The sequence below is a fragment of the Phymastichus coffea genome, unplaced genomic scaffold, assembly GCF_024137745.1.
Source record: "Phymastichus coffea isolate CEN01 unplaced genomic scaffold, Cenicafe_Pcof_1.1 PCOF00009, whole genome shotgun sequence".
Taxonomy (NCBI): domain Eukaryota; kingdom Metazoa; phylum Arthropoda; class Insecta; order Hymenoptera; family Eulophidae; genus Phymastichus; species Phymastichus coffea.
This window is the reverse complement of record NW_026706820.1, coordinates 7,845,107-7,870,564: the sequence shown is the minus strand read 5'-3', so window position 1 is coordinate 7,870,564 and position 25,458 is coordinate 7,845,107. Positions and strand designations below refer to the sequence as shown.

The 25,458-nt window shown below is 36.0% G+C and overlaps 1 protein-coding gene across 10 annotated transcripts in view; it reads right to left on the bottom strand.

The window, feature by feature from the left end:
• LOC131671445 (SET and MYND domain-containing protein 4-like) overlaps nt 1-25,458 on the bottom strand; it is a 352,834-nt gene that overhangs the window by 95,467 nt on the left and 231,909 nt on the right. For all 10 annotated transcript variants that reach the window (XM_058947901.1, XM_058947910.1, XM_058947855.1 and 7 more), the window contains one exon: nt 5,438-5,600. In XM_058947901.1, coding sequence (XP_058803884.1) covers nt 5,438-5,600 — 163 coding nt within the window. The remainder of the gene's footprint in view (nt 1-5,437; nt 5,601-25,458) is intronic.

Sequence of the window (25,458 nt, the reverse complement as noted above, 5' to 3'; positions counted from 1 at the left end):
CATTCATTCATATGTGATCCAAAATCTTCCTTGAGATAGCATCGATTTCCTTTGATGCGCCAACACAGCTAGAATTTTAACTTGCAACTAATAGGTGTAGAGCACACCATCTATGCTGTATAATACACCAATGCATGCTCAAAAGCTATCATGCCACAAAATGACATATATATGTCAAGACATTTCGATAAAAAGAGTGAAAAAGAATAAGCTGCACCAGATTGCATCGTTTGAATTTTTAGCACGCGCCTTTGAGTGTGAAATAAGTGCGGTTTACACAGAATTAAAAGATGACATTGAGGAGAACGAGTAGCAAGAATTACAAAAATCTTTTATTTCTCGATCGCTAGTTACATTAAGCCTTTATATGTAGGGAAGAGGAGATAATATGTTGACGCGACGAAATTGTAAAAAGATGTTCTTTTATAAGTATATGTTTTGTAATCTTGTAACAATTAGTTGAATAAAATGAATTATGTAAATTATGAATGTTAAGAATCTCTCGTTCTACACTGCGAGACTAATCACTGTTCTGATCTGCTTCTGTTATGTTCAAATCCGTTGCGTATACGTTGCGCCGATGAAAAAGAGTGCGAAAACATGAAACAAAGCGAGAGAGTTAATTATAATTACAAGTGCTTACGGCGAGCAAGGATTAGTAGTGTGTTAGCAGTAGACCACATTAAACATGACATAAAATAATAGGAAATAAATTCGAACCTTTTATTGTGTTTTTTCAAACAAAAAAAATTGCATATTTCGCTGAGAGATTTAGTAGTTATTTGCTTTTTCCTAAGCAAATTTTTTCCATTTTTTTTATTGAAAAATATTAATTGAAACCAAAAATATTGATAGAAAACTGCTCTTAGGGGTGATTTTTGAAAATGGCTTCCAATTTTTAGTAAGCCTTTTTCTGTCGATAACAAAAAAATACGTATCTTTTATTTTTCAATAAGCTATAATATATCCAAATTGCAGCAAAATCGAGGGTGCAGAGTTGGAAACGTTGCCTTGTAAATACAATAAACAGACAACAATCATTTATGGAATTCATTTGAAAAATTTCAATTTATATGAAATGATAAATCAATGATAAATAATTTACTCTATGCGCGGAACTGGTAGATATAAAAAGACTTTGCTGAATGGTGCAAATTTAGTATTTTATTTCAATAGTATAAGAAAAAATATTGTATAACTTTAACGGGAGTCGGCTTTTTGAGCTATTCCACCATTGTATGCTGTCTCATTGTTCTAGCTGTCATGATCAAGCTGAAAATGTATGCCGCTAATATTAGTTCTAATGCTTATTTATTTAAGGTATTGAAGTGCTAGCGGTGGTTGATTTGCGGATGAAAGGTGCCAAGTGACATAGCCGCTAAAAAGCGGTCATAGAGTTCGGAAGTGAGAAAGGGATAAAGTAAGGGATTACTTATTGGATATATCCATATGTATAAATAACCATTTTACAATTTAATTTCAAACGCTCCTCAACCACCTTTGCCGCAACCTCTACTAACGGTAAATCTTCGCACCAACGATAAGCTTATTTCCTTTCTCTTTTACTTCATAGGAGATAATAGATTGCGATTTTCTAGGAGCTTAAATTAATTCAGCGAAAATTAATTCCATCAAACCGCTATAGAGCTCCAAGTGACAACGGCGCCAAATAAAGTACAATATCAGACACCACCCGGTCTACTCACCAGTACACGGAGGCACTGCTGTCTGCAGCAACAATGCCCGGTTCAGATAAGCGTTATTTCTTTGCCTTGCAAGCGCTTTATTTATTTTTGCGTGCATTGCAATACATTATTAATTCGCAATTAAATTTAGTTTCTTTCTCTCTTTTTCTTACTCACTCATCATCATAATTAACGATGCGACCTCTTGTTGTTATTTGTATTATTGCGTGCGCCCAAAATTCAACACCTACATGTTTTTTTTTTGCCATGCTTAACCCGTTAAGGCCCATGCCAAAACAGCATGAGACAGCGCTAAACTAACTATGCTATTCATAGCAGAAGTGAAAAAAAGTACCCGTGTTTTTTCTTTTGCCATTTGCAATTGTTTATAAAAAATTATTTAAACAAATTACCAAAAAAGTAAATATTTTTCAAAACTGATTGCGACAATCGATTCCTCAGGAAAAAATATGACAAAAATGTATATAACGTTTTCTTGTCAAACTTCAAATTGTTAGTGTAAAACTGCAATAAACAATTGCAGGCCGGACAGGCTCACCTGTATACGCCAAATCCCAAGCAAAATCCATGGCCTATACCGTAAATCTAACTATGCTATTCATAGCATAAGTAAAAAAAAAAGTACCCGTGTTTTTTCTTTTGCTATTTGCAATTGCTTATAAAAAATTATTTAAACAAATTACCAAAAAAGTTAATATTTTTAAAAACTGATTACGGCAATCGATTCTCCGGGAAAAAATACGACAAAAACGTATAAAACGTTTTCTGGTCAGACTTAAATTTGACGCTAGGAAATGACTATAAAGTCTATCCATCCGAAAGTTATGAATATACTACAACCTAATGGTTGGGTGGATGATTTGAAAAAATTTTTATTTTATTATAAAGGTGTGAAAACTATGTTAGAGGTTACATTTGAGTGGCAGGCTAACGGTTGGATCAAAATTTATAGATATCATTTACTTTCACTTTGAAGCATCTATCTAACTTACGAAGTGTATTCTATATTATTTCATAATTTTCACCATTTTTTATTCTTGAAAAATGTCCAAGCGAAAAATATCAAGGCGCAGAATTGCTGATATAACAGATTTTGTTGAGGTTGATGATGTCGAGTTCGATTCTCTAGCTAATTCTTGATCTGTCAACATAGCATTTATTCCCGGAGACCACGAAAGTTCTGATGGAGATTCTGATGGCGATCTGAATGAAGATGTATCATCTCAACTTATTCCTACTGGTTCTTATAAACATGTGAAAAACATTTTATACCAGTACCCAAAAATTACTAGAACCTAATCATGTTTTCTATTGGCAAGAAAAACCTATGACACATGACACCACTGTAAATGATGACTGTCATTTCAACATTGAACCGATTTCTTCTTTGTTCTATAAAAATTCTTTAGATTTGTTTGAACTATATTTTTCTAATTCCATGAAAAATTATATCGTCGAAGCTACATTAGAAAATTAACGGCATAGATAGTTTGACGGTACAGGCCATGGATTTTGCTTGGGATTTGGCGTATATGAGGTGAGTCTGTCCGGCCTGCAATTGTTTATTGCAGTTTTACACTAACAATTTAAAGTTTGACAAGAAAACGTTATAAACGTTTTTGTCATATTTTTCCCGTAGAATCGATTGCCGTAATCAGTTTTCAAAAATATTAACTGTTTAGGTAATTTGTTTAAATAAATTTTTATAAACAATTGCAAATGGCAAAAGAAAAAACACGGATACTTTTTTTTCACTTATGCTATGAATGGCATAGTTAGTTTAGCGTTGTCTCATGTTGTTTTGGCATGGGCCTTAGTGAGTTAATGTTCGCATGCTATCATATTCCAATAACCTATGCTCGCAGTCAGGAACATAAATTAATTTCATTCGTCTTTAATTTCATGAAACTAATTTCACGAAACGTGTGTGCGGTAGCGCTGAGAATACTAGGAACAGACCAAGGCGGCGGATAGCCTTACAACGAGAGTTGAAGACTTTTTAATAACGTTAAATAACACAAGTACGAGGTGTGTTCAAAAAGTAAGGTGACTTCAAATTTCACGGGCAACGTACTTTCGATTATCGATTTTTTGTTTTGTTATGTTGGTACACTCTTCCCGAACATCTGTACCAAGTTTCAAGTGTATAGCATTTTTTGTTTGGTTGTGAGAGGCGTAAAGGTTATAAGTGTTTTGCGTGCTCGGCGATTTCTTGCTATCGAAAAATATGGATCAAAGGATTTGCATCAAATTTTGTGTAAAAAATAAAATAAAGTGCTTCGAAACACTTGAAATGTTAACGGTGGCATACGGTGAAACTGTTCTGAGTAAAAAAAATGTTTACAAGTGGTACAAACTCTTCCAAGATGGCCGGGAAGATGCCAATGACGAGCCTCGCTCTGGACGCCCAAGCACGTCAACAACTGATGAAAACGTTCAAGCAGTGAAGAAAATTGTTCTGGAAAATCGTCGAATCACTATCAGAGAAGTTGCTGAGGATGTTGGTATATCGCTTGGCTCGTGCCATGAAATTTTTTCTAACGTTTTGGGCATGAGACGTGTGTCAGCGAAGTTTGTTCCGAAATTGCTAAATTTTGACCAAAAGAACCGTCGCATGAGCATTGCTCAAAAACTGTTGAATGACGTCAACGACGACCCAGATTTACTCAAATAGGTCATAACTGGTGACGAATCATGGGTATATGGTTATGATATCGAAACCAAAGTCCAATCGTCCCAATGGAAGAGCCCAGATGAGCCAAGACCGAAAAAAGCACGCCAAGTTCGATCAAATGTCAAAGTTTTGCTCACTGTTTTCTTCGATTACCATGGCGTGGTGCATCAGGAGTTCTTACCATATGGACGTACGGTCAATAAACAGTATTATCTTGAAGTTATGCGCCGTTTGCGAGAAGCAATACGAAGAAAACGCCCAGAATTGTGGAAAAACAATTCATGGCTTTTGCATTACGATAATGTCCCTGCTCACTCATCTTTGCTTGTGAGAGATTTTTTAGCCAAAAACAACACCACAATTATGCCTCAGCCACCATATTTACCGGATTTGGCCCCATGTGATTTTTTCTTGTTCCCAAAACTAAAGAGACCTATGAAAGGACGGAAATTTGCAACGATTGAAGAGATAAAGACTGCATCGCTGGAAGAGCTCAAGGCTATACCGAAAAGTGCTTATGAGAAGTGCTTTGAGGATTGGAAAAACCGTTGGTATAGGTGTATTGTATCTGAGGGGGATTGCTTTGAAGGGGACAACATAAATATTGATAAATAAATAAATATTTTTTCTTAAAAATACAAAGTCACCTTACTTTTTGAACACACCTCGTATACAAGTATATTTTGGATCATAAGCGAGCTATAGTATTTCCGAAGGATTTTAGTGCGCTGAATCGAAATCTAGCCTCAGAATTGTTTCATCACGTCAGCTTTGGATATTTCAAAAATCTGACGTGATGGAACAATTCTGAGGCCAGATCTCGATTCAGCGCACCAAAATCCTTCGGGAATACCACAGTTCGCTTGTGATACAGAAAATGACCTATTATTTGTATTCTTGTGTTATTTATTTTGTTTAACTTACCATTACAATGCATTATATTTTTTGAAAATATTATTCTGTTATTAGGTCCTGAATGATCCAGCTTATATTTGTAAAGAAAATAAATATGCGAATTTGGAAATAAATACAATTTTTAACTTGTTGTAATACTTACTTGTACTGTTTAGTGTTTGTGTTGGTTTCCTCATTGAGATACTGCATACATATATCTGTAATTTTGTTGATTTCATTGGCAAGCTCTATACTATGTTCTCCAAATCTTTCTTCAACTGCTGCAATGCTATGTTCCAAGTGGGATATAGAATCTAACCATCGACCTACAACCATATAGGTTTCATTCAAATTTCAATTTACCTATTATATTTGAAGAATGGGGCAATAGTTTGCAATTTACTATGTTATTATTATTACAGAGAAGTCTAATAAAATGGAATGTATAAAAAGAAGTGTTATGAATAACTAACAAACGAAGCTTATTCCAAAAACTTGAAAATTGATCAAAAACCATTAACGCTTCTTTTTAAAACCATGTTTGCAACAAATAGTCAAGTTAATAGAAATTGCTGTTTAAAACGTGCAAATCAGTAATGTATACTTTCAGTATTTTATTTTACGCATCAATTGGATAAATTGTTGTTTGTGATCCATCTGATAAAGTAATCCTTTTTTTCGTAAGAAAAACTTATAAATAAATAAACATTCTCTGGCGTGTTGTTAGAGTTTATATTATTGAAGCTCTTACTAATTGCCATATAAAAATTTTGTGCATTATTGGGTTACGTGTTGATTAGTTCATTCAAATAATTATAAAATAACTTAAAAGGGAATTTTACTGTTTTCGAACATTTAAAAAAAAATTTTTTCTTTATGACGTAATGCCATTATAGAACTTTCTTCATATCTTACAATAACTTTAACATTTAACTTGGTATTTTTCAGAATTTGACAATTATGAACTCAATAGCAGCTTCTGCTTTCATCGATTTGGAGCCGCCCCTGAAGCTCCGACAACAATAATGATTGTTTTTTGTAATGCAATCACATGTAGAGTATTTATGATTTGAAATAGCATAGTATAATATATTTTTTGATAAAAATCGTATTATCAGAGAACAGCTATTTAAGCTAACATAAATTTTTTCATTACCATGTTTATTTCAATCTGTATCGTTTGGACTACAATATTGATATTTTCGCCGAAATGTTTATCAAATTCTACATTCGTTATTAAGCCGTTGTCATCAAATGATGGATTTTGAGGATTGTCATAGGAACATATTGTATTCAGAAGAGGATATATGAGGGGTGTAAGAAAATAAGGTGAATTTTCAATTTTCGCGGGCTACGTAGATTCAAGTTTTGAATTATTGTGATTGTTGTATTGATACACTCGTCACGTTCATATACTCATAGTTTTAACTACATAGCACGTGTTGTTTTTCTGGCAGAGGCATCAGTGGTTAGAAGTGTTTGGTGTGCTCAGTGATTTCTTCTATAGAAAATAATGGAGCAAAGAGTTTGCATTAAATTTTGTGTGAAAAATGGAATCCAGTGCTCTAAAGCTCTTGAAATATTGACAATTGCATACGGTAAGTCTACTCTGAGTAAAAAAAATATGTATTATAACGAGTTTGACATCAACTCGTTATGTCTGTCTCTTTCTCTATATGACCATAATATTAAGAATATCATATATATAAATGTTATATTATTTGAACTATATCTCTCCTTAGCAGCAGCAGACGACTGCGGAGAAGGAAAGAGAGAGCGCTGGCAGAGAGAGACCGCGTGCCCGTGTAGGCTTAGCGACATGTCTGACGAACCGCGCGCCGCGCGCCGCGTAACGAAAGGCCAGCAATTATCCGATAGATCGCGAGCCGTGCAGAGGCATTCGATCGTGCGTGCATTTATATTAACTTTTCTTTGTGAATCGCCTCGTGGAAAGAGAGTTGGACTATGACAAGTGAGAAAGGTGCAACTGTGCGTGCAATACCTCCTCCTCCTTCGCGATTAGCGACTGTATTGTTAGGCGAATTCCGTAATCGTGCCAATCGTGTAATTGAAGGGCTTCGATTAATGTAAGTACCCACCGTTCCTTACATCTCTCTCTCACTTTGCCTATCTCGCCGCTCTCTCCGAACCGCCCTGTACACTGACACGTACACAAACTTTTTATATTCGTACACTATTAAAATTGCATGGCTTTTCTTTCGTACTACATTTCCTTCCTGTCGCTTCCCTTAACTTTCGTGATTTAAGCTACGTGACTCACGACGCTCTCCGCGAGCCAGTTGGCTATCTGATCTACCGGGCCATTCTTGCATAGCAGAAAACGCAGTGCCGCGAAGAGCTGCATTTGTGCCAGCCACTACTCAATCTTGGTTAATTAATATATTGCAGCGGTCTAAATCCCCGTTACAGTATAAGTGGTACGAGCTGTTTCAAGAAGGCTGAGAGAATATCGAAGACAAACCTCGCCCTTGACGTTCCAGCACATCAACAATACATGAAAACGTTGAAGCAGTGAAAGAAATTGTGTTAAAAAATCGTCGAATTACCATCAGAGAAGTTACAGAAGATGTTGGCATATTGACTAGCTCATGTCATGATATTTTTGCGGATGTTTTGAGCATGAGACGTGTGTCAGCGAAATTTTTTTGCTTAATTTTGATCAAAAGGACCGTCGCATGACCGTCGCTCAGGAAATGTTAAATAAAATCAATGAAGATCCTGACTTTTTCAAAAAGAGTGTAACTGGTGATGAATTGTGGGTTATGCTATCGAAACTAAAGTTCAATCGTCCCAATGGAAGAGCCCACATGAGCCAAGACCGAAAAAAGCACGCCAAGTTCGATCAAATGTCAAGGTTTTGCTCACTGTCTTCTTTGATTATCGTGGCGTAGTTCATTAAGAATTCTTACCACAAAGTCTCACGGTCAATAAGAAGTATTACCATGAAGTTATACGTCGTTTGCAAGAGGCAATACGCAAATAATATCCGGAACTTTGGTAAAACAATTCGTGGATTTTGCATCACGATAATGCTCATTCATTGTTGCTTGTGAGAGATTTCTTGGCCAAAACCAACACCACAGTCATGCCTTAGCCTCCATATTCACCGAATTTGGCTTCCAGTGATTTTTTTCTTTTCCTCAAACTTAAGAAACTTATGAAAATACATCGATTTTGAACGATTGAGGAGATAAAAACTGCATCACTGAAAGAACTCAAGGCTATACCTTAAAATGATTACCTAAAGTATTTCGATGATTGAAAAAAGCGCTGGCACAAGTGTATTATATCTAATGGGGATTACTTTGAAGGGGATAACATAAATATTGACCAATAAATAAATATTTTTTGAGAAAACCATAAAGTCATCTTACTTTTTGAACAACCCTCGTACATGTGCTTATGAGGGAGAGATAGAAAGAGAGAGATGTTTAGAAAAGTTAGAGTCGTTAAACGATATTGAGGCGCGCTTTGGATGAGAGACGGAGAGCACGGCATGAAGAGAGAACGCAAACAGTAGAGCGGGGTAATCAGGAGTTATTAGCAAAAAGAAAAGCAGGGGCTGACGTAACGCAAACGATTCCTTTGTTAGCGGGAGATAATCAACGAGAGGACTAGCAACGCTGTTCTCATTGAGGCTCAACAATAGCTACCTGAGTGTCGAGCACATGTCGCTCCTGAAGTTCCAGCATGCAGCAAGTATTTAGTTCCTCTTTCTTAGTCTCGTGCGAATGTCCACGGCAGGCCCCGTCGTGAACAGAAGTGCTCGGCGTTTATCCGCTTGAGTACCTTTCAGAACCAGGCAGAATCCCTTCTCTCTTTAGCGCTTTTCCTTATTTACCTTGGAGGAGTTCAGGCGTTCATCAGCCAAATCCTCGCACCCTAACACAGACGTGATTAGGATAAGATAGCGCTTGTAATGGTGGCTTGTCGCCACGTATAACACCTTTGTACATTGTTTTTTTTGTAATAAAGTGAGTTCAGCGAACGCGTGACTTGTCTTTGTGAAGTTTCCTCATCTTATTTCATGTGTCGCATACGATTGCAGAGTGACCCGCTTTACGTTTCCCGAAGAGATCTGCCTTTCAAACTTCCCTTTGTAAATAAATTGTGCAGAGATTCTTCTAGTAAATCATTCTAATTAAAAAATCGCGTGACAGAGTTCCAGAGAATTTTATAGGTAATTAAAAAGAGTAAAGGTTACGTGACTATAATCACGTAACAGATGCACTCGTATTATTAAACTATATAGAGTTTGATAAATTATTTCTTTTTATCACAATTTGCAGACAAATATTTGTTTTTTTTTTACAAAATACAAAAATTAATTTTGTCCATATATACGTATACACAAAAATTCAACTTTTTTCTTAAAGGTTTTCAAAATATTTCACTTGCTAGAATAAGGTCTTGTATAATCATTAATAAATCATCACTAATAAATTTGATATATTATGTAATAAGATATATTATCTGTGATAAAAATTTTTATGTGATATTAATAATAGGGAGTTCATTTGTAAAATAGAACTGAACTTATTGTATAGCAATGTCAGTCGAATCGTTTATTGTACTTAAAAACTACTGTTACAAGTATTATAGTTGTAAATCTACAGATTAATTATATACTATTATATATTATGTAATATTATATAACATTAAATCTAGAAGGGGTGGGCGGATAGTTTGTTATATTTTGCAGCATTTTTAATTTTGTTTAATTATACGAAATAAATATCACAGTTTACAAACGATAGATTGAAGCAATTATATGTTTTGCAAATATTATTATCAAATATTAATGGTTTCTAACAAACATTTTCAGTTATTAATAGACATTTAGCTTTTGTTTAAAAAATACATTTATTGCTACTCTTAACTAAAACATAATATTGTACATATAAATTGACTATAATTTCTATGCTGCGCATGCGGAAATTAATAGTATTCTTATTAGTATAGTTGTCAGAGTATTTCTAGAAATGTTCTAAGGAACTGTCCATATGTACACTTGTCCACCCGTGGCCTTCCCCTGGCCTACCCCGTGCGTTTATTATATTTGAAAGCCATCTTTTCAATCCCATGTTTATGGAAGAGTTCCAAAATCAATGTGAGAAGCATATCTTTATGATATGTTTCATCCGTGTTCTTCTGCTCCAATTTTTCTTCTTGATCATGTAAATGGCCCGTCGATTGCCGATCGTCTTCAGTAAACTTTTTTTCCCTAATATACGTCAATATTAATATATTTTTAAGATAATTTTCGTTCAATTATACTGCAAAATACAGAAAATGCAGAATTCCTTCCTACTCAATGGAACGCTCAGATACGGTAATTAAAATTCTTATACTCTTTACGCTTGTTAATCATTTTAAGACTTGTTTGCTCCAAAACTTTTCATACATAAACGTTTTGATGCATACATAGCTGTATATTTGTTTCTTAATTATGAATAGTTATCACAGCTTTACTTCTGTTACGTGACGGACCATTTGTTTTCTTTGTTATAATACGAGGTCTGTCTGGAAAGTTTCGGGGCTACCTTTATATTTTCGTGCTAGCGTTATTCTTTATTATCTGGTGGGTGGTATCCTTCAAAGTAATCCCCACTTGATTGAATAACACGGTTCCATCGATGTTTCCACTTTTCAAAACAGTCCTGGAACTCACTTTTAGGAATAGCCTTAAGTACACTCGTCGCATTGTTTTCAACCATTGTTTTGTCATCGAATCGGTGTCCTTTGAGTGGTTTTTTTAGTTTTGGAAACAGCCATAAGTCACAAGGGGCTATGTCGGGACTGTATGGAGGTTGACGAAGTAATGCGATATTGTATTTGCTCAAAAACTGCTGCACAAGATTGGATGAATGCGCTGGCGCATTATCGTGATGGAGAAGCCAGTCACCACTTTCCCAAAAGTGCGGCCGTTTTCTTCTTACTGCATCACGCAAACGTTTCAAAATTTGAACGTACTATTCTTTATTGATTGTCTGACCTGTTGGTGCATATTCGTGATGTACAACACCTTCACAATCGAAAAAAACAATCAACATTGACTTTACGTTGCTCCGACTTTGAAGTGCTCTTTTTGGTCTTGGCGATTCAGAATACTTCCACTGTGAAGATTGTTGTTTTGTTTCAGGATCATAACCATAAACTCATGATTCATCACCTGTAATAACTGTTCTAAGCACATTATCATCATTATTGATCATTTCCAGCTTGTCCACAGCGATTTCTAAGCGAATGTTCTTCTGCTCTGCTGTGAGCAATTTTGGGATGAATTTCGCACACACGCGTTTCATTCCTAAATTTTCGGTTAACATTTCTGAAATGATAGTTTTTGGTATCCCAAGGTCTTTTTCTAGTTCTCGCACAGTCATACGACGATTTTGTTCGTTTGCAAGTCGCACCCGCTCAATATTATCTGCGGTTTTTGTCGTCGAAGGTCGGCCGGAACAAGAATCACTATCGACAGAAATGCGACCATCCTTGAACCGTTTATACCACTCTTTTACTCATACACTCGCTTCCGAAGGCCTTTTGCATCATTTCAATAGTTTCCGAACTCGTTTTTCCGAGTTGAAAGCAAAATTTGATGCAAATTCGTTGATCTTGTTTTTCAGTCATTTTTGACAATATCAAAATCCGATGAACGCGAAAAAGGCACTGTAAACAAAGATACACTGCGCATGAACTATACGTCCGGCAGGTGTCAGTAAGTAATCAGTAGATTCGTGAGGCTTTACTATTGACGTTTCTGTCCGGTAGAAGTCGCTCGAATACTATGGCACGAAGATATAAACGTAGGCCCGATACTTTCCGGACAGATCTCGTATATCTAAGTAGGATTTCTCTTTCGAGAGTCGCATTCGCGTCGCGCCAAGGCCAAGAACATAGCGATAAAACACTATAGTCAGCAGTATATATATATATTCGTGTACGAGCCTGGGGGGAATGAGTGGGAGATGCACACTGCTTCAGCATGCGGCGACAGCATGCTGCACTCAGCGTGTTAGGCTAAGAAATATGAAGCGATTATAAACGCGTAAATTAGAGAGAGAGAGATAAAGTGTAAGGAATGAGAGAAGGAAACAAAAATACAGAGACGAATTATGAAAGCGAAACTCGGCAGTTAGTAGTGAGCGCCCGAGTAAGTAGGCTGCATTTCTTTCGCTACGAAATCACAATTAAATTTCTCAAAATTATTAACTTTATAAGAGAGTCTGGATAAATTGAAGTTCAATTTTAATCAAGTTTGCATTTACTAGAATATTAAAGTCTGAATTTATCGAAGATCAGTTTGATTAAAGTTTGTGTTTAGTAAAAGATTAAAGTTTAAATTTATCGAAGATCAATTTGATTGAAAATATTAGAAAGGTGCTGAGTGCGATTACTTAAAGCTGCAAAATCGAATAAAATTAAAAATCTATATTAGACCAATAAAACTATCAAAACGAAGGAAGACCATCATTGTATATCAATATAATAATACTAAAGGACCAAATCATACCAATATTATAATTACAAAGTGAGTACCACTTATGTTTTTGTACTAAAAAGAATAGACTACGCGAGGCGAAACTTACGCATCTGAATCTTTACACATATATATTTATCTCTCTGTCTCTCTCTCTGTCTTTCTGTCTCTCTCGCTCTCTCTCTTCTCTCTCTCTCTCTCTCTCTCTCTCTCTCTCTCTCTCTCTCTCTCTCTCTCTCTCTCTCTCTCTCTCTGTCACCACTTGGTTACTTCATTTTATTGTAATAATAATCAAAATAAATATTATAAACACACATACATGACTAAGTTTATCCATATGTATCCCGGTTATTGTAAACATTCAATTAATTAGTTTACAATTGAGATATCGAAGACCGGTATCCGAATAATAGTAATATTATTATGGACGCGCGAACGGGGCTGGGGTGCCTGATACTCTGAAAACCGCCCGAGTCAAAGGCCGCTCGGCTGTTAGAAAGGCCTAAACAGAGGGAAAACTCGCCTCCCGCGAATTATAACCCCTATCAATTTCGTTTAAAATATCTGTAACCATAACATATTTTCCATTTTGTATAATATCTCTCTGTCAGCTTATCTTTTATTTTTTTTCAAGTATATTTATTTTAAGAACAAGTAGCATGCCAGTCTCTCTCAACTTCACAACTACACTAGTGGAAAAAATTAAAGGATCAAAAACAATTTTTTTATGCTTTTTAATTGTCTGTATTTCCCTTGAAAATTGTCGTACTGGAATTAAAAAAAAAAACGTTTTCACGTTTGAAGTTTCTAATTTTGAGATCTCATAATCAAAAAATTTTTCAAGCAACATGTTCTGCTCAATCCTCATGAATATCAAAAAAAATTTTTTTATTAAATTTTTTCAGTTTTCTTTTTTACTCTACGAACTTAGAAAAAATTTTTCTAACTCAGCCACTATATGGAGCGGATAACTTGTTTATTCAGCTTTAATTTGCATTTTTGAAAAGTTCAATACTCCCACCTCTCGCTGAGATATCGAACTTTGAATGGAAAAGGATCTTTTTGTCTTAAACCATCAATATCTCAGCAACCGCTGATTGCACAAAAAAATGAAGGTAGGTTTTGAAATCTTGAATAAATTTCCCAAAAACAGTACTACTATTTTTTAAAAAAAAAAATTTTTTTTTATTGTTTACATTAATTTGAAAAATCAAGAAAAAAAGGGTATTTGGTGGCTTTTGGGATAATCAAACGCTAAGTTGGAACTATCGAGAAAACCAGAAATGTTAAGCGTGTATTTTAAAGTTCAATATGCCCAGAAAACCTCACAAAGTTTCAATTCAATCGGTCAAGCCGTTTTTTTATTTTATTCAATCGAATTTTTGAAAAAAATTAAAGGATCACAATTTTGACATTTAAATGATCATAATCTTGACAAAAAGGCAAAAAAAAATTTTTTTTTAATTTTGAAACATGTTTTTTTAATGGCTCCAAAAAAATTAGAACAAAAACTACCGCCGGCATCAGCATTACTCGAAGCGTACCACATGGAGGTTACCCGGTCGGATTTATGATCATAAATAATTAATCATAATCTTTGTTCTTTTTAACGCGATTCTGTTATTGCATTTCATGATTTTCCCGATTTATAAACTTCAACTCAATTAAAATTTTAATTAAATTTTAAATAAAGTTGATATACCCAATCGAATTTCGAACTCGACCGCGCAGGGAGTTTCATCCGAGATTTTTTGTTTTGGATGTTTTAGATGGACCGGAGAATCGTCGTAGAAGAAGAGACCTTCCAGGTGGTCACGCATATGTTATTAGATCTGCAGCTGGGCCCTGATGCGACACAGTTGATAGAAGATCTGCGGAGCTTCGCCAAGGTCTAGTCGGAGGGGACCACCCGACGGGAGCGCCATAACGCTTCGGTGGTGGACGTTCTCCGGGACGCATCGTGGGTCGCCCCGAAGAAGGCTTCCAGAGATGCTTGTATGCAAACGGAGGACCAGGAAGAGGTCAAGCGTCCGAAGTCCACCGTGGATCAGGGGGTGCAGACCCTCAAGTCCGGCGTACCCCAAACGTCGGACAGTGCGAGCCAGTGTCCAGAACCCAGGGAAACCTGTGGGGCATGGCACTGGGTCTGTAACAACTCCCGTATCCTGGAACAGCCCACTCTCCTCCTCAACTTTAGACACGTACGTCTGGGGATCAACGAGGTGGAGAGTGCCTGGTGGTTCGCTAAGGATCTCCAATCTCAGGTGCAGGAGCACCTGAGACGCTTCATAAATCGCCAGGGCGCAGAAGAACTGCTCAGGGAGTGGGTAGAGGTGGCTCAGCGCCAAAGGGCCTACGGAGAGGCCCTGCTGCGGGTGGACAATGGACAGGAGTCCCTCGCAGCGCTCCCGGCGCCGACTCAGGAGAAGAGAGCCCCGAGAGCTACTGAGCGCTGGACCAATGCTCACGGTCCATGTGGACGGACGTGTGGCTCCTGGTACCACAATCGTGGTCAGGTCGCAAGATGGACGTGCGACTGGCACGGTGGGAGGTGTCACCATCACCGCCTCCCAGGGAGTTAGCGCCCAGCAGTCCCCTCGGTCTGCTGAGCACGCCACACAAGATCGGGAGTCTGCTCAAACCCGATCGCAGCTGAGGGGCTGCTATATATGTGGGGAGCCTGGGGTGACCAACTCCCAGCGGTGCCTGAAGAAGGCTACACACAGGCGCTACCCAAAACATCGAGCGTCAGATGTATCCAAAAGATGATGTAGGCCCTGGAGGGCTAATAAAGTAGCCATAATAAATGAGGTAAGTTTGCATTTATTTGGTTCCTTTCTTTCTTTACTTTTCAGGTTCCTGATGGTAGCGAATCGCGGGTATTCGTCCTACCCGGGTAGTCAGGACTTGGAGGGGGCTGCAACGGTAGTCGATTCAATTAATCGATCCGTTCGCGATTCTGTAACTCGCTCGTTAGTTCGAACAATTAAGAGAGAGAGGGGCTGCGCGAGCATTTGAATGAAGCAGTTACGCCTCAGCTATTTACGCGACAATACCGCCGAGTTTAGTTTGCACTGTGTTTCGCCGATTAATAAGTTTTCTGGGACAATTTTACGTGCGTAAGTGCAACAGAGTTATTGCAGCAAGCAGCAGCAGATTAGCAGCAGAAAATTATAGCTGATAGGAGAGCGAGGCAGCGCAGTTGATTAACAGGAGGAGCAGCGGCAGTTGATTCTTCGTTATTAACAATTACGGCTGATCACCGTAATTGCACCGCAGGGTAGGTACACCTCCCGTTATTATTGCGTGACAAAATACATTCGGAATTTTGTCAACCGTAATATCGATTTTTTTGTATTCGCGCCGAGCGTTAGTTTCGCGGTAATTTTCGAATCTTCTCTCTCTCTCTCACCGAATAATAATTCATTGTAAATCGTGTTCGCATGCGTTAGTCTTTCGGCCCATAAAAGACTAGTTTTTTATTAATTAAAGTTAGTTAATTTCATTCGCCGATTACGTCATTTCAATTCTTATTAGCTTAAGTGATTTATATATGCTTAGGTTTTAATCTGATTTTATCTAGGGGATTAAGCGGATTAGGCATAAAGCCACTCATACCTAAGATACATCGAGTATCAAAAGTCAAGTGACTTAAGAAGAGTTCAACTTGGAAAGAAGACACCGAAACGAAATCATCTGACGTAAAGGCGAATACACGTACAACTATACGTGTTTAACGGAGCGGCGGTTAGCTCTGCATCGTGGGAGTTTGTGCCTAAAAAAATTTTCCATTTTGATAGATAACCTTCCCCGTTATACTTGTAAATAACTTATTAAAAGTATTATGGTGTAGGTCCGATAAAAAAACATTTTTAATGCGACCGCTTTGTAAATATACGCTGGTCTCAAGCCCGATCAAACTCAGAGAGCAAATGTTTAATTTCAATATTATATCAGATTGTATAAAAAAATAGTTCATTTACATTACTTATTTAAACAATTAATTTATATATTATTTAAATAAATACATATAGGCTGATAGAATATGAAATTATTTATTTGTTAAAGGCAATTGCAGCAAGCAACGTTGGAACCGCATGAGTAGCGGACGTTCGAGCGGCCAACCAGCTAGCGCGCGGTTCGATTCATTTTAGTGCTGTCTTAATCTGTAACGGTCCTATCTATGAGCTAGTTTATTATATCACTGAATTACCACAACTAGTCTAACGCATCTATCTGTTTATTCAAATTAATACATTAAGCGGCGCTACCTCACTGTTTACTCGATTGTATTCATATAGGAGTCAAATCAAAATAAATAGCGTGACGTCACAAAGTAATAGATATAAATATAGTGATTTTTGTTATTAAGAAAAATTTATTAATTGGAGATAATTTTAATATAACAAAATATTTATTATATAGATTTTAGTACGTAGATTCAGAATATAATAACACAAATTGCATTTAATTATTAAATAATTATGAATTTCAATATGCAAAGTTGATTTATTTGTTACGCTAACAATATGAATTATTAGAAAAATGTAAATAAGTCATATGCAAAATGAATAAGTATAGAATATGAGTAAGAATTGGTTTCATTAATAACAGTTGAATAATAACTGTTATTAGTAAATAAACAATTAATAATTTATTTAAACAATAAGCTGTATATAAAACGAAAGTATTAATTTTATACTTAATAATGATAACTTTATAATTTAGGAATCTTAGATAATTAATCTAATAATAAGATTAGAAAAAACCGTTACAAATATGAAAAATTAGTTATAATTCAAATGTTATTAACTAATTTAAATATTTATTTTTAGAATATACTTCCGAAATTAATCAACTATAAAGTTATATAAAAATTTAATAATTTTCTATTGTAAATATTGTAATATCACGTTAATTAACTTTATTAGTTAATAACTTTTGACGACACTATTTGCGATAATTGTATATCGTATAAAATTAACAAATAACAAATTCTGTAAAGTTTACATGTGTTAAAAGCTTACTATTAATGGGTATTTACTTGTAAATTAAGAAAACTCATTTCTCAAAATTCGCGAATGTCTTTCGAATGTTCGATGACATCTCTCCTGCAAAAATAAGCGAGAAAATCTGTGTATAAATACGCCCACCTTTGCACAGGCTAACATTCACTTCTAGCCTTGCTAGGTGAGCGCATGAGTCTGAATAAACTTGGTTAATACCTAAGTTCTTTCTCTCATTGTGATTAACTGAGCAAGACTGATCCTTCCTTATAATTCGAGCTCGACTTATAGAACATCTCGCACTATAAGAAACTTGGGCCGAATTATATGCTATCCAAGAAAGACTTTAGCTCTGCTTATGGGACAATTCGCACCATAAGAAACTAGGGCATCGTCTGACTTTCCCTGAAACATTATACTTATTTATATATGTTTGATTTGTTTATTATTATTAGAGTACATTTGATTTATTTATTTATCGACAAGTAGAGTAAAATTATTAGAAACAAATTCTTACTCATTAGCTAGATACGAGAGTTCGAATTATTATTATTTATAAGTGATACGAACATCACAAATCCTAATAGCGGGCACTTGATTTTCTCAACGGATCCTTATGTAAAAAATGACAAGGAACACGATGGTGCAAAAATTATTAAAACAATAATATCGTTTTTTGAGAAATCGTCGATTTTTTGAAAAAATTGTTTATAACAATGACGTAAATAAATGATTTGGTATTTTACTATTTACATTTTTAAAGTAAAACTCTTTCCACGTCTTTTAAAAAAAGAATCATGTCCATATCTTTATTAGTCTCCGAAAAATCGAATTAATAAAAAAAAGTCCAATATTTTTTCAACAGTTGATATGTCGGCCCCTTATCAATATTTTGATCTAAAACTCTGCACAGATGTTGATTTCTGTATAGGTAACAAGTGTACCAACTTTGAACAAAATTGGTGTTTTTATGTTTTAAACTGTATGAAATAGCCAAGTATTGCCCTAGTACTGTTAATGAATTAAATTATTTCTACATTGCCACCGCTTGATACTATATTTTTACCTACTATTTCTATTGATGATGATGGTGAAGAAGACGAATTTAATAAGACTACTGAATTATCACTTTATACAACTGCAATAAATTTAGACAAAGTTAGTTCAAAAGTAACTACAAAACAACAAAAACAGCTATTGGATGATTCGATTGTAGGAAACTATATTCGATTATTACATGAACCTGAACAGAAAAGTAATTTAGACAAGACATTTGATGTTCGCTTGCAAGAAAATACATGTGTTATAGGGAATTCTCCAATTTCCTTCTAAAACGATAACGTGACTGTGAATGATAAAGCACACATCAAGACGTCTGGTTTAATAGAACTTCTCTTTCGTAAAGAACCTGATTCTTAATTAATCAGTTCATCGGATATTGAAAATTATATAAAAATTCTTGAAATCACTAACGCTCATCGTAAGATATACGAAATAAATGGCAAATATCGCAATAAGTATGTAAATAAATTCAAAAAGAATATTGGTCCAAATTTATCTTTGAGGGTAGTACTAAGAAGCGAAAATTAACTATTGTTGGAAAAGGTCTTTTTCCTAACTATAAAATAGTAAGAAAAGGAACATTATTTGATTATGTATATTGGAATAATCCAAACGAGCTTGTTGATCAATTAAGATTGCTTATCGCCGAACAAACCGCTGGTAATCCTAGTCATGTTAATGAAATTCATTCCATCATTGAAGAATCACTATATACATATATGGGACGTTTCACGTTAACCGAATCACCTGCGTACCCAAAATTTGTGTTGATGGATCTTGACGTTTGAGGTATCAAAATGTATGTTTGGACAAGAATTTTCACAATTTCACCGGCGAAATTCAAAATTCAATATGGCGGCTACAATATGGCGGCTACAATATGGCGGCCGGAAGCTGGAAAAAAACCGCATGTAAGGCATAAAAAGCTTGCAGAAAGAAAAATGCGAAACCTATCGTGTCATTTTTTGGCACAAATTGTAGCTTAGGGATACCCTTTATTAGCTGTTGGGGTTGGATGAAAAAATCCAACATGGCGTTTCCAATATGGCGGTCGAAATTCACTATGGCGGACAAATTTTTAAAAATCAACAAATTTATACCAAATTCCATATATGGGGGTTTTTAGGGTCGCTGTAGACAAATCCGGTGTCAGATTTACAAAATTCAAGATGGCGGATCTAATATGGCAGACAAAATTTTAAAAATTAACCGACTTTTCTTAAATTCGTTATAGGGAGATTTTTGGGATCGCTGTTCATAAATCTGCGGTCGGATGTACAAAAATGAAGATGTTAGATACAGGATGATGGACCTAATTTTAAAAAATCAATCGATGCCCCCAAATTCGGTATATTGGGATTTTCGGGGTTGCAAAATTCAATGTGGCGGATGTAAGTGTATAGACCACTATTTTTAGTGAAAATTGCTATTCTTAGCACTACCCAGGAGCAACGACGTGGACGTAGTAGTTTTCTGCTCCGTTTGGGGTGCTTGTTTTTAGTGAGTCTCCTTGCCTCTCACTATCAGGATGCTTATTAATTTTTAAAAATCAACTTATTTGTAATTATAATCAATTTTTGCAAGTAGTTTTTTTGCATGAGAGTATTCTAGTACAGATAGAGTTTTATCTGTATTCGGAACGAATCCATGCGATGATTGGATTTTTGTAACTTTTGGACATTTATCAAATCTCTTTTTTAGAACTGAAAGGACTTTTTCATGATCCTTCTTAGTATATAAGAAAAATTTTATGCCAAATTCTCGTTTATTAGCCCAATTAAAGAGGCTCTGAACATTCAAAATTGCTTCATTTTCTGAAACTTGCAAGCTCGCTCTTGTAGCTTCTCTTTTTACAATGACTCCGACGCTATCTGGAGCTCCTTTTCCGTGAGCAGTGGCGGAAGTACTATATGCCATTCAGCATCCACTTCAAAATCCATCTTGTGGTTAATTAGATTAACCATCTGATAACGATTTTTGAAGTGCTGTTTGGCACCGTCACTGATATATATGATCTTTTTAACATTCGGTATGACTTTGTAGATTTCAGGTACAAGTTTTTTTTGCATCAAGTATACAGCAGCAGCATCGTGCTTAGTACACTCCGACATCGATAAACAGCTAAAATGTTTTAATTCACCTTCTGATTTATAGTAAACAACAGCTGGAAATATTGTAGATTGATCATTATTATTGTGACGGTAAACGTCAGATTAGCGCCAACAATATAACCTAATTGCTGCCTGGGAGGGCAGCACCTACCGGGGGGACGAAAAACGTAACGAAGGAATTCGGCGCGCGAGCAGACGGAACGCGCGCGATTGAAACCGAACCAGTGAAGCTTTGACCACCAATACACTCGTCCGCTTTTATTGTTTTGCCACTACCGATCCGCTGCAGCTAACACCGAAAATCGAGAGGACGCCCGTATCAGTAATAGCCAGAGTGATCGCTATCGTCAAGGTGCCCTACAGCAGCCAAAAGGAGAGATCTGCTCCGACAGAGAAGCGTCGCCCCAGACGAAATCAAGAGAGTGTGTGTGAGGTTTCGCCATCGAGGGCGAAACCGCGTGCGCGCGCATTCGCGACCCGCGATATAAACAATAAGACAACTTTCTCGCAGTGTGTGTCTCTACCGTTTCCTTCGAACGTCTGCAATATCAAGGTAAGCTGGCCAGCTTAATCTCGCGATCGCGGTTGCATGATTAATAATCGATCTATCATATCCGAAGCGTGCATGTAACGGCTCCAATAACAAAGAGCAGCGAACGTGTCGATAAGCGAGCGTCGATGTAAACAAATCCGCGGGCCGACCTTATGTAGCATTTGAGTGATAATAAAAGGTTCTGTTCGTGTTACTAACAAGTGTTTTTCGACTCGCTTACTTCTTTCTGCTTCCACTCACTTTCTTACAGATTAATAGATTTACCGGTTGACTGACGCCTGTCTCCCCATGCTCTCCAGATTACGTTTTGAGCATAGATAATTACATTCGCCCTTTCAACAAAGTCGCGCGAATAAAAATATAATTAAACGGTGTTACCCCGTTACATTATAATGAAATTGCTGGGCGGCATTTTGAGCAACGTAAGCATAATTTTCTGAAAAATCTAATTGTACGAGCACTTCACAAGCTGAAAGATTATTCTTTTTTTCTTCAATAAACTTAGACTGTTGCTTAGCAATAAAGTGATGAGGTATCAACTTTTTCAATGCAGAAGAAAGAACTTCAATGAAATCTTGCGTTGATAGACACTGCTTTATCAGTGTACATCTGTCGGTTGCCTGCCAGGTACTGAAGATTACTTGACTAATATTATTCTCTTCCATAACATTTTCAACGTAGTCTATGAATTTTTAAATTTTCGGACAAAGATCACACTGCTCCAAATAACAGTTTTCTGTCGGATTCTTACAAAGAACATAATTTATACAGTCTTTATAATCTTTGAGAGTACCATTAGAGATATTTTCTAGATTAATAGCGTCAATCATCGCTTTGAAGTTTTCATGTATAATACACACGCATACATTATGCGTACCAGCGGATCCTGCGAGTACACACCACCTTGGTCTGAGCTCGCAAATTTGGTAAGACCAATCGGATATTCAGGAAAATTCTTTTTAAACTCTATGTGAAGATTTTTAATATCATTTAGTAATAATCTTTTTTGTCTTTTTATCATCAATACGAACAGTAACAGTATCTTTTTTATTGGACATGATTCTGCTGTTAATATCGTTTTCATAATAATCTATAACTACTTTTATGGTTTCTGGCGGTAAAGTTTTTCTAGATTTTGCAACTGGAGACGCCAAAATCCCAGCTGATTTTTTTAACTGTTTGGATATACGTGCCTTCCTATAAGATGTATCAAATTCCTCGGCAATTCTACGTATACTCCATCTTTCAGGCAAAATAGTGAGTATACTCGTACGTAATGGGTCATTCTGTGGAAGAGAATTAAAGTTGTTTTTAAGTCCAGTTAAAATGTCTTTAAGATCATCAGCAGTATTTGAATCCTCCTCTGCCTCATTTGAGTCAGAAGGAGGCTCACTATCTTGTAATTCGGCATTATTAAAAGAGTCCTGCTCAAAATCGAGACTCATATCGTTTGCTGAAGATGAGGTATATAGTGTATCAAAAGATTTTCTGCATGCATCACAAATTACTGACCATTCTGGAAATTTAGGATGTACTTCGTGAATTTTCTTAGAGATCTTCCTGATAATTTTGCTATGTCCTCTATCAATACCGAAAGGGTTAATACATCTGTCTCCACGGAATTTTTTTTCTGGAGGAGACATTGTTCAGAAAATGGACGAACAAATTGGAAAAAAAAGGAAAATATAAATAAAACTGAGAAAATAAAAATAAGAAAACAAAAAAATATGTGAATGATAAAATAAAATTTAGAAAGACTGGCCTACCAATTATCCTAAAAAGAACGATTGGGAAAAAAGTTGCCTACAAGTTGGTATTAAATGTCGCTGTTGGATTCTGAAAAATACCTTTGAAAAACTCAGATAGAAATAGTAAACATCGATAAAAATTGCTGTATTTATAATTTTGACAAAGTAAATCACTTGTGTCTAGTCATGCATCACCTAATGATGATAATTTGAAGTTTAACTATCGTATGATGACCAAAATGGAAAATTCAAATTAATTTGATTCTGCACAAGTTTGCTCTAAAAAAGTGTCAAAATTCAACGCTGTAACTCTAATTTCCTATATGGGGGTGTTTCGAATCATGAATCCAGATCTGCAAAATTTAAGATGGCCAATGCAAGATAGCGGAAGAAATCTTTAAAATTTGACTGATTTACTCAAAATTTGGTATACAGGCGGTTTTGGGGTAGCTGATTGTGAATTCGTGGTCAGATTTTCAAAATTCAAGATGATAAATTATAGATGGCAGTACATATTTGCAAATTTGTTCCGCATCTTGGATCTGTCATATTTAACCCTTAATTGGCACTGTGGGTAAAAAATATCCCAAGTAATTTTTGAGCTTAAAATATACGTACGTACTAAATTCGATAAAATGGATCATGTGGTGACATCTATCAGTAGTTGATATTACTAACTACAGGTACAATAGGTACGCGTAGTGCAGCAGGCGTCAGTGTATGTTGGGCAGTCGCTCAAAGTAGACGCCAAAAATTGTTGGGAAATTGATTACCCTGTGTATTTTGCAAAATGAATACCTTTTTTTGGAAGCATCAATGTTTTTTTGCAAACTATTTTTCAAAATTTTTTTTTACTAGATTAATTTAAATAAATAACTATGAAACCAACTAGACTTCGAAAAACATACCCTAAAGTACATTATATAATGTTTTTGAGCAAAAATATTAGATATTAGCTGAAGAAAACTTATTTTAACGCGTTGGGATATTAAATACCCCATGTGTCAGTTACGTATATTGGAACAGTGCCAATTACGGGATAATTCCAAATTTGACATTCAATTTATGAATAGCAACTTTAACAATTCCATATACCGAATTTTAGGGCAATCAGTTGATTTTTGAAAATTTTGTCCGCCATATTGGATCCGCCATCTTGAATTTTGTAAATCTAACCCCGGATTTGTCTACAGCGACCCTAAAAACCTCCATATATCGAATTTGGTATAAATTTGTTGATTTTTAAAAATTTGTCCGCCATAGTGAATTTCAACCGCCATATTGGAAACGCCATGTTGGATTTTTTCATCCAACCCCAACAGCTAATAAAGGGTATCCCTAAGCTACAATTTGTGCCAAAAAATGACACGATAGGTTTCGCATTTTTCTTTCTGCAAGCTTTTTATGCCTTACATGCGGTTTTTTTCCAGCTTCCGGCCGCCATATTGTAGCCGCCATATTGAATTTTGAATTTCGCCGGTGAAATTGTGAAAATTCTTGTCCAAACATACATTTTGATACCTCAAACGTCAAGATCCATCAACACAAATTTTGGGTACGCAGGTGATTCGGTTAACGTGAAACGTCCCATATATATATATATATATATATATTTACGAGGGTGGTCTGATAAGTACTTAGTCTACAAAAGAAAAACGAAAATTTTGGAAAAGTGGCGTTTTATTTTTCAACATAGTCTCCTTTTAGTTCGATACACTTGGCCCAGCGATGCTCCAACTTCTTCAACCCGTCTGAAAAATACGTTTCCTCGAGGTCTGAAAAGTTGTCTTCCGTGGCAGCGATTACCTTCTCATTCGACTCAAATTTCTGCCCGGCGAGTGACTTTTTCAAGTTTGGAAACAAAAAGAAGTCGCACGGGGCTAAATCTGGAGAATACGGTGGATGGGACAGCAGTTCGTAGCCTAATTCGACCAATTTGGCCTTGGCGACGGCGAAGGTGTAAGCCGGTGCGTTGTCATGGTGGAAGAGCACTTTTTTCTTCGCCAAATGGGGCCGTTTTTTCTGCAATTCGACATCAAATCGGCCCAATAATTCGGCATAGTACAGCCATGTGACCGTTTTGCCCCTCTTCAGATAGTCGATGTAGATCACACCTTGTGAATCCCAGAAAAGAAATTCCAGCCGAGTCTTCGCCTTCTTCAGAGCACTTTCGCCGGGTAAAGTCCACTGTTTCGACTGTTTC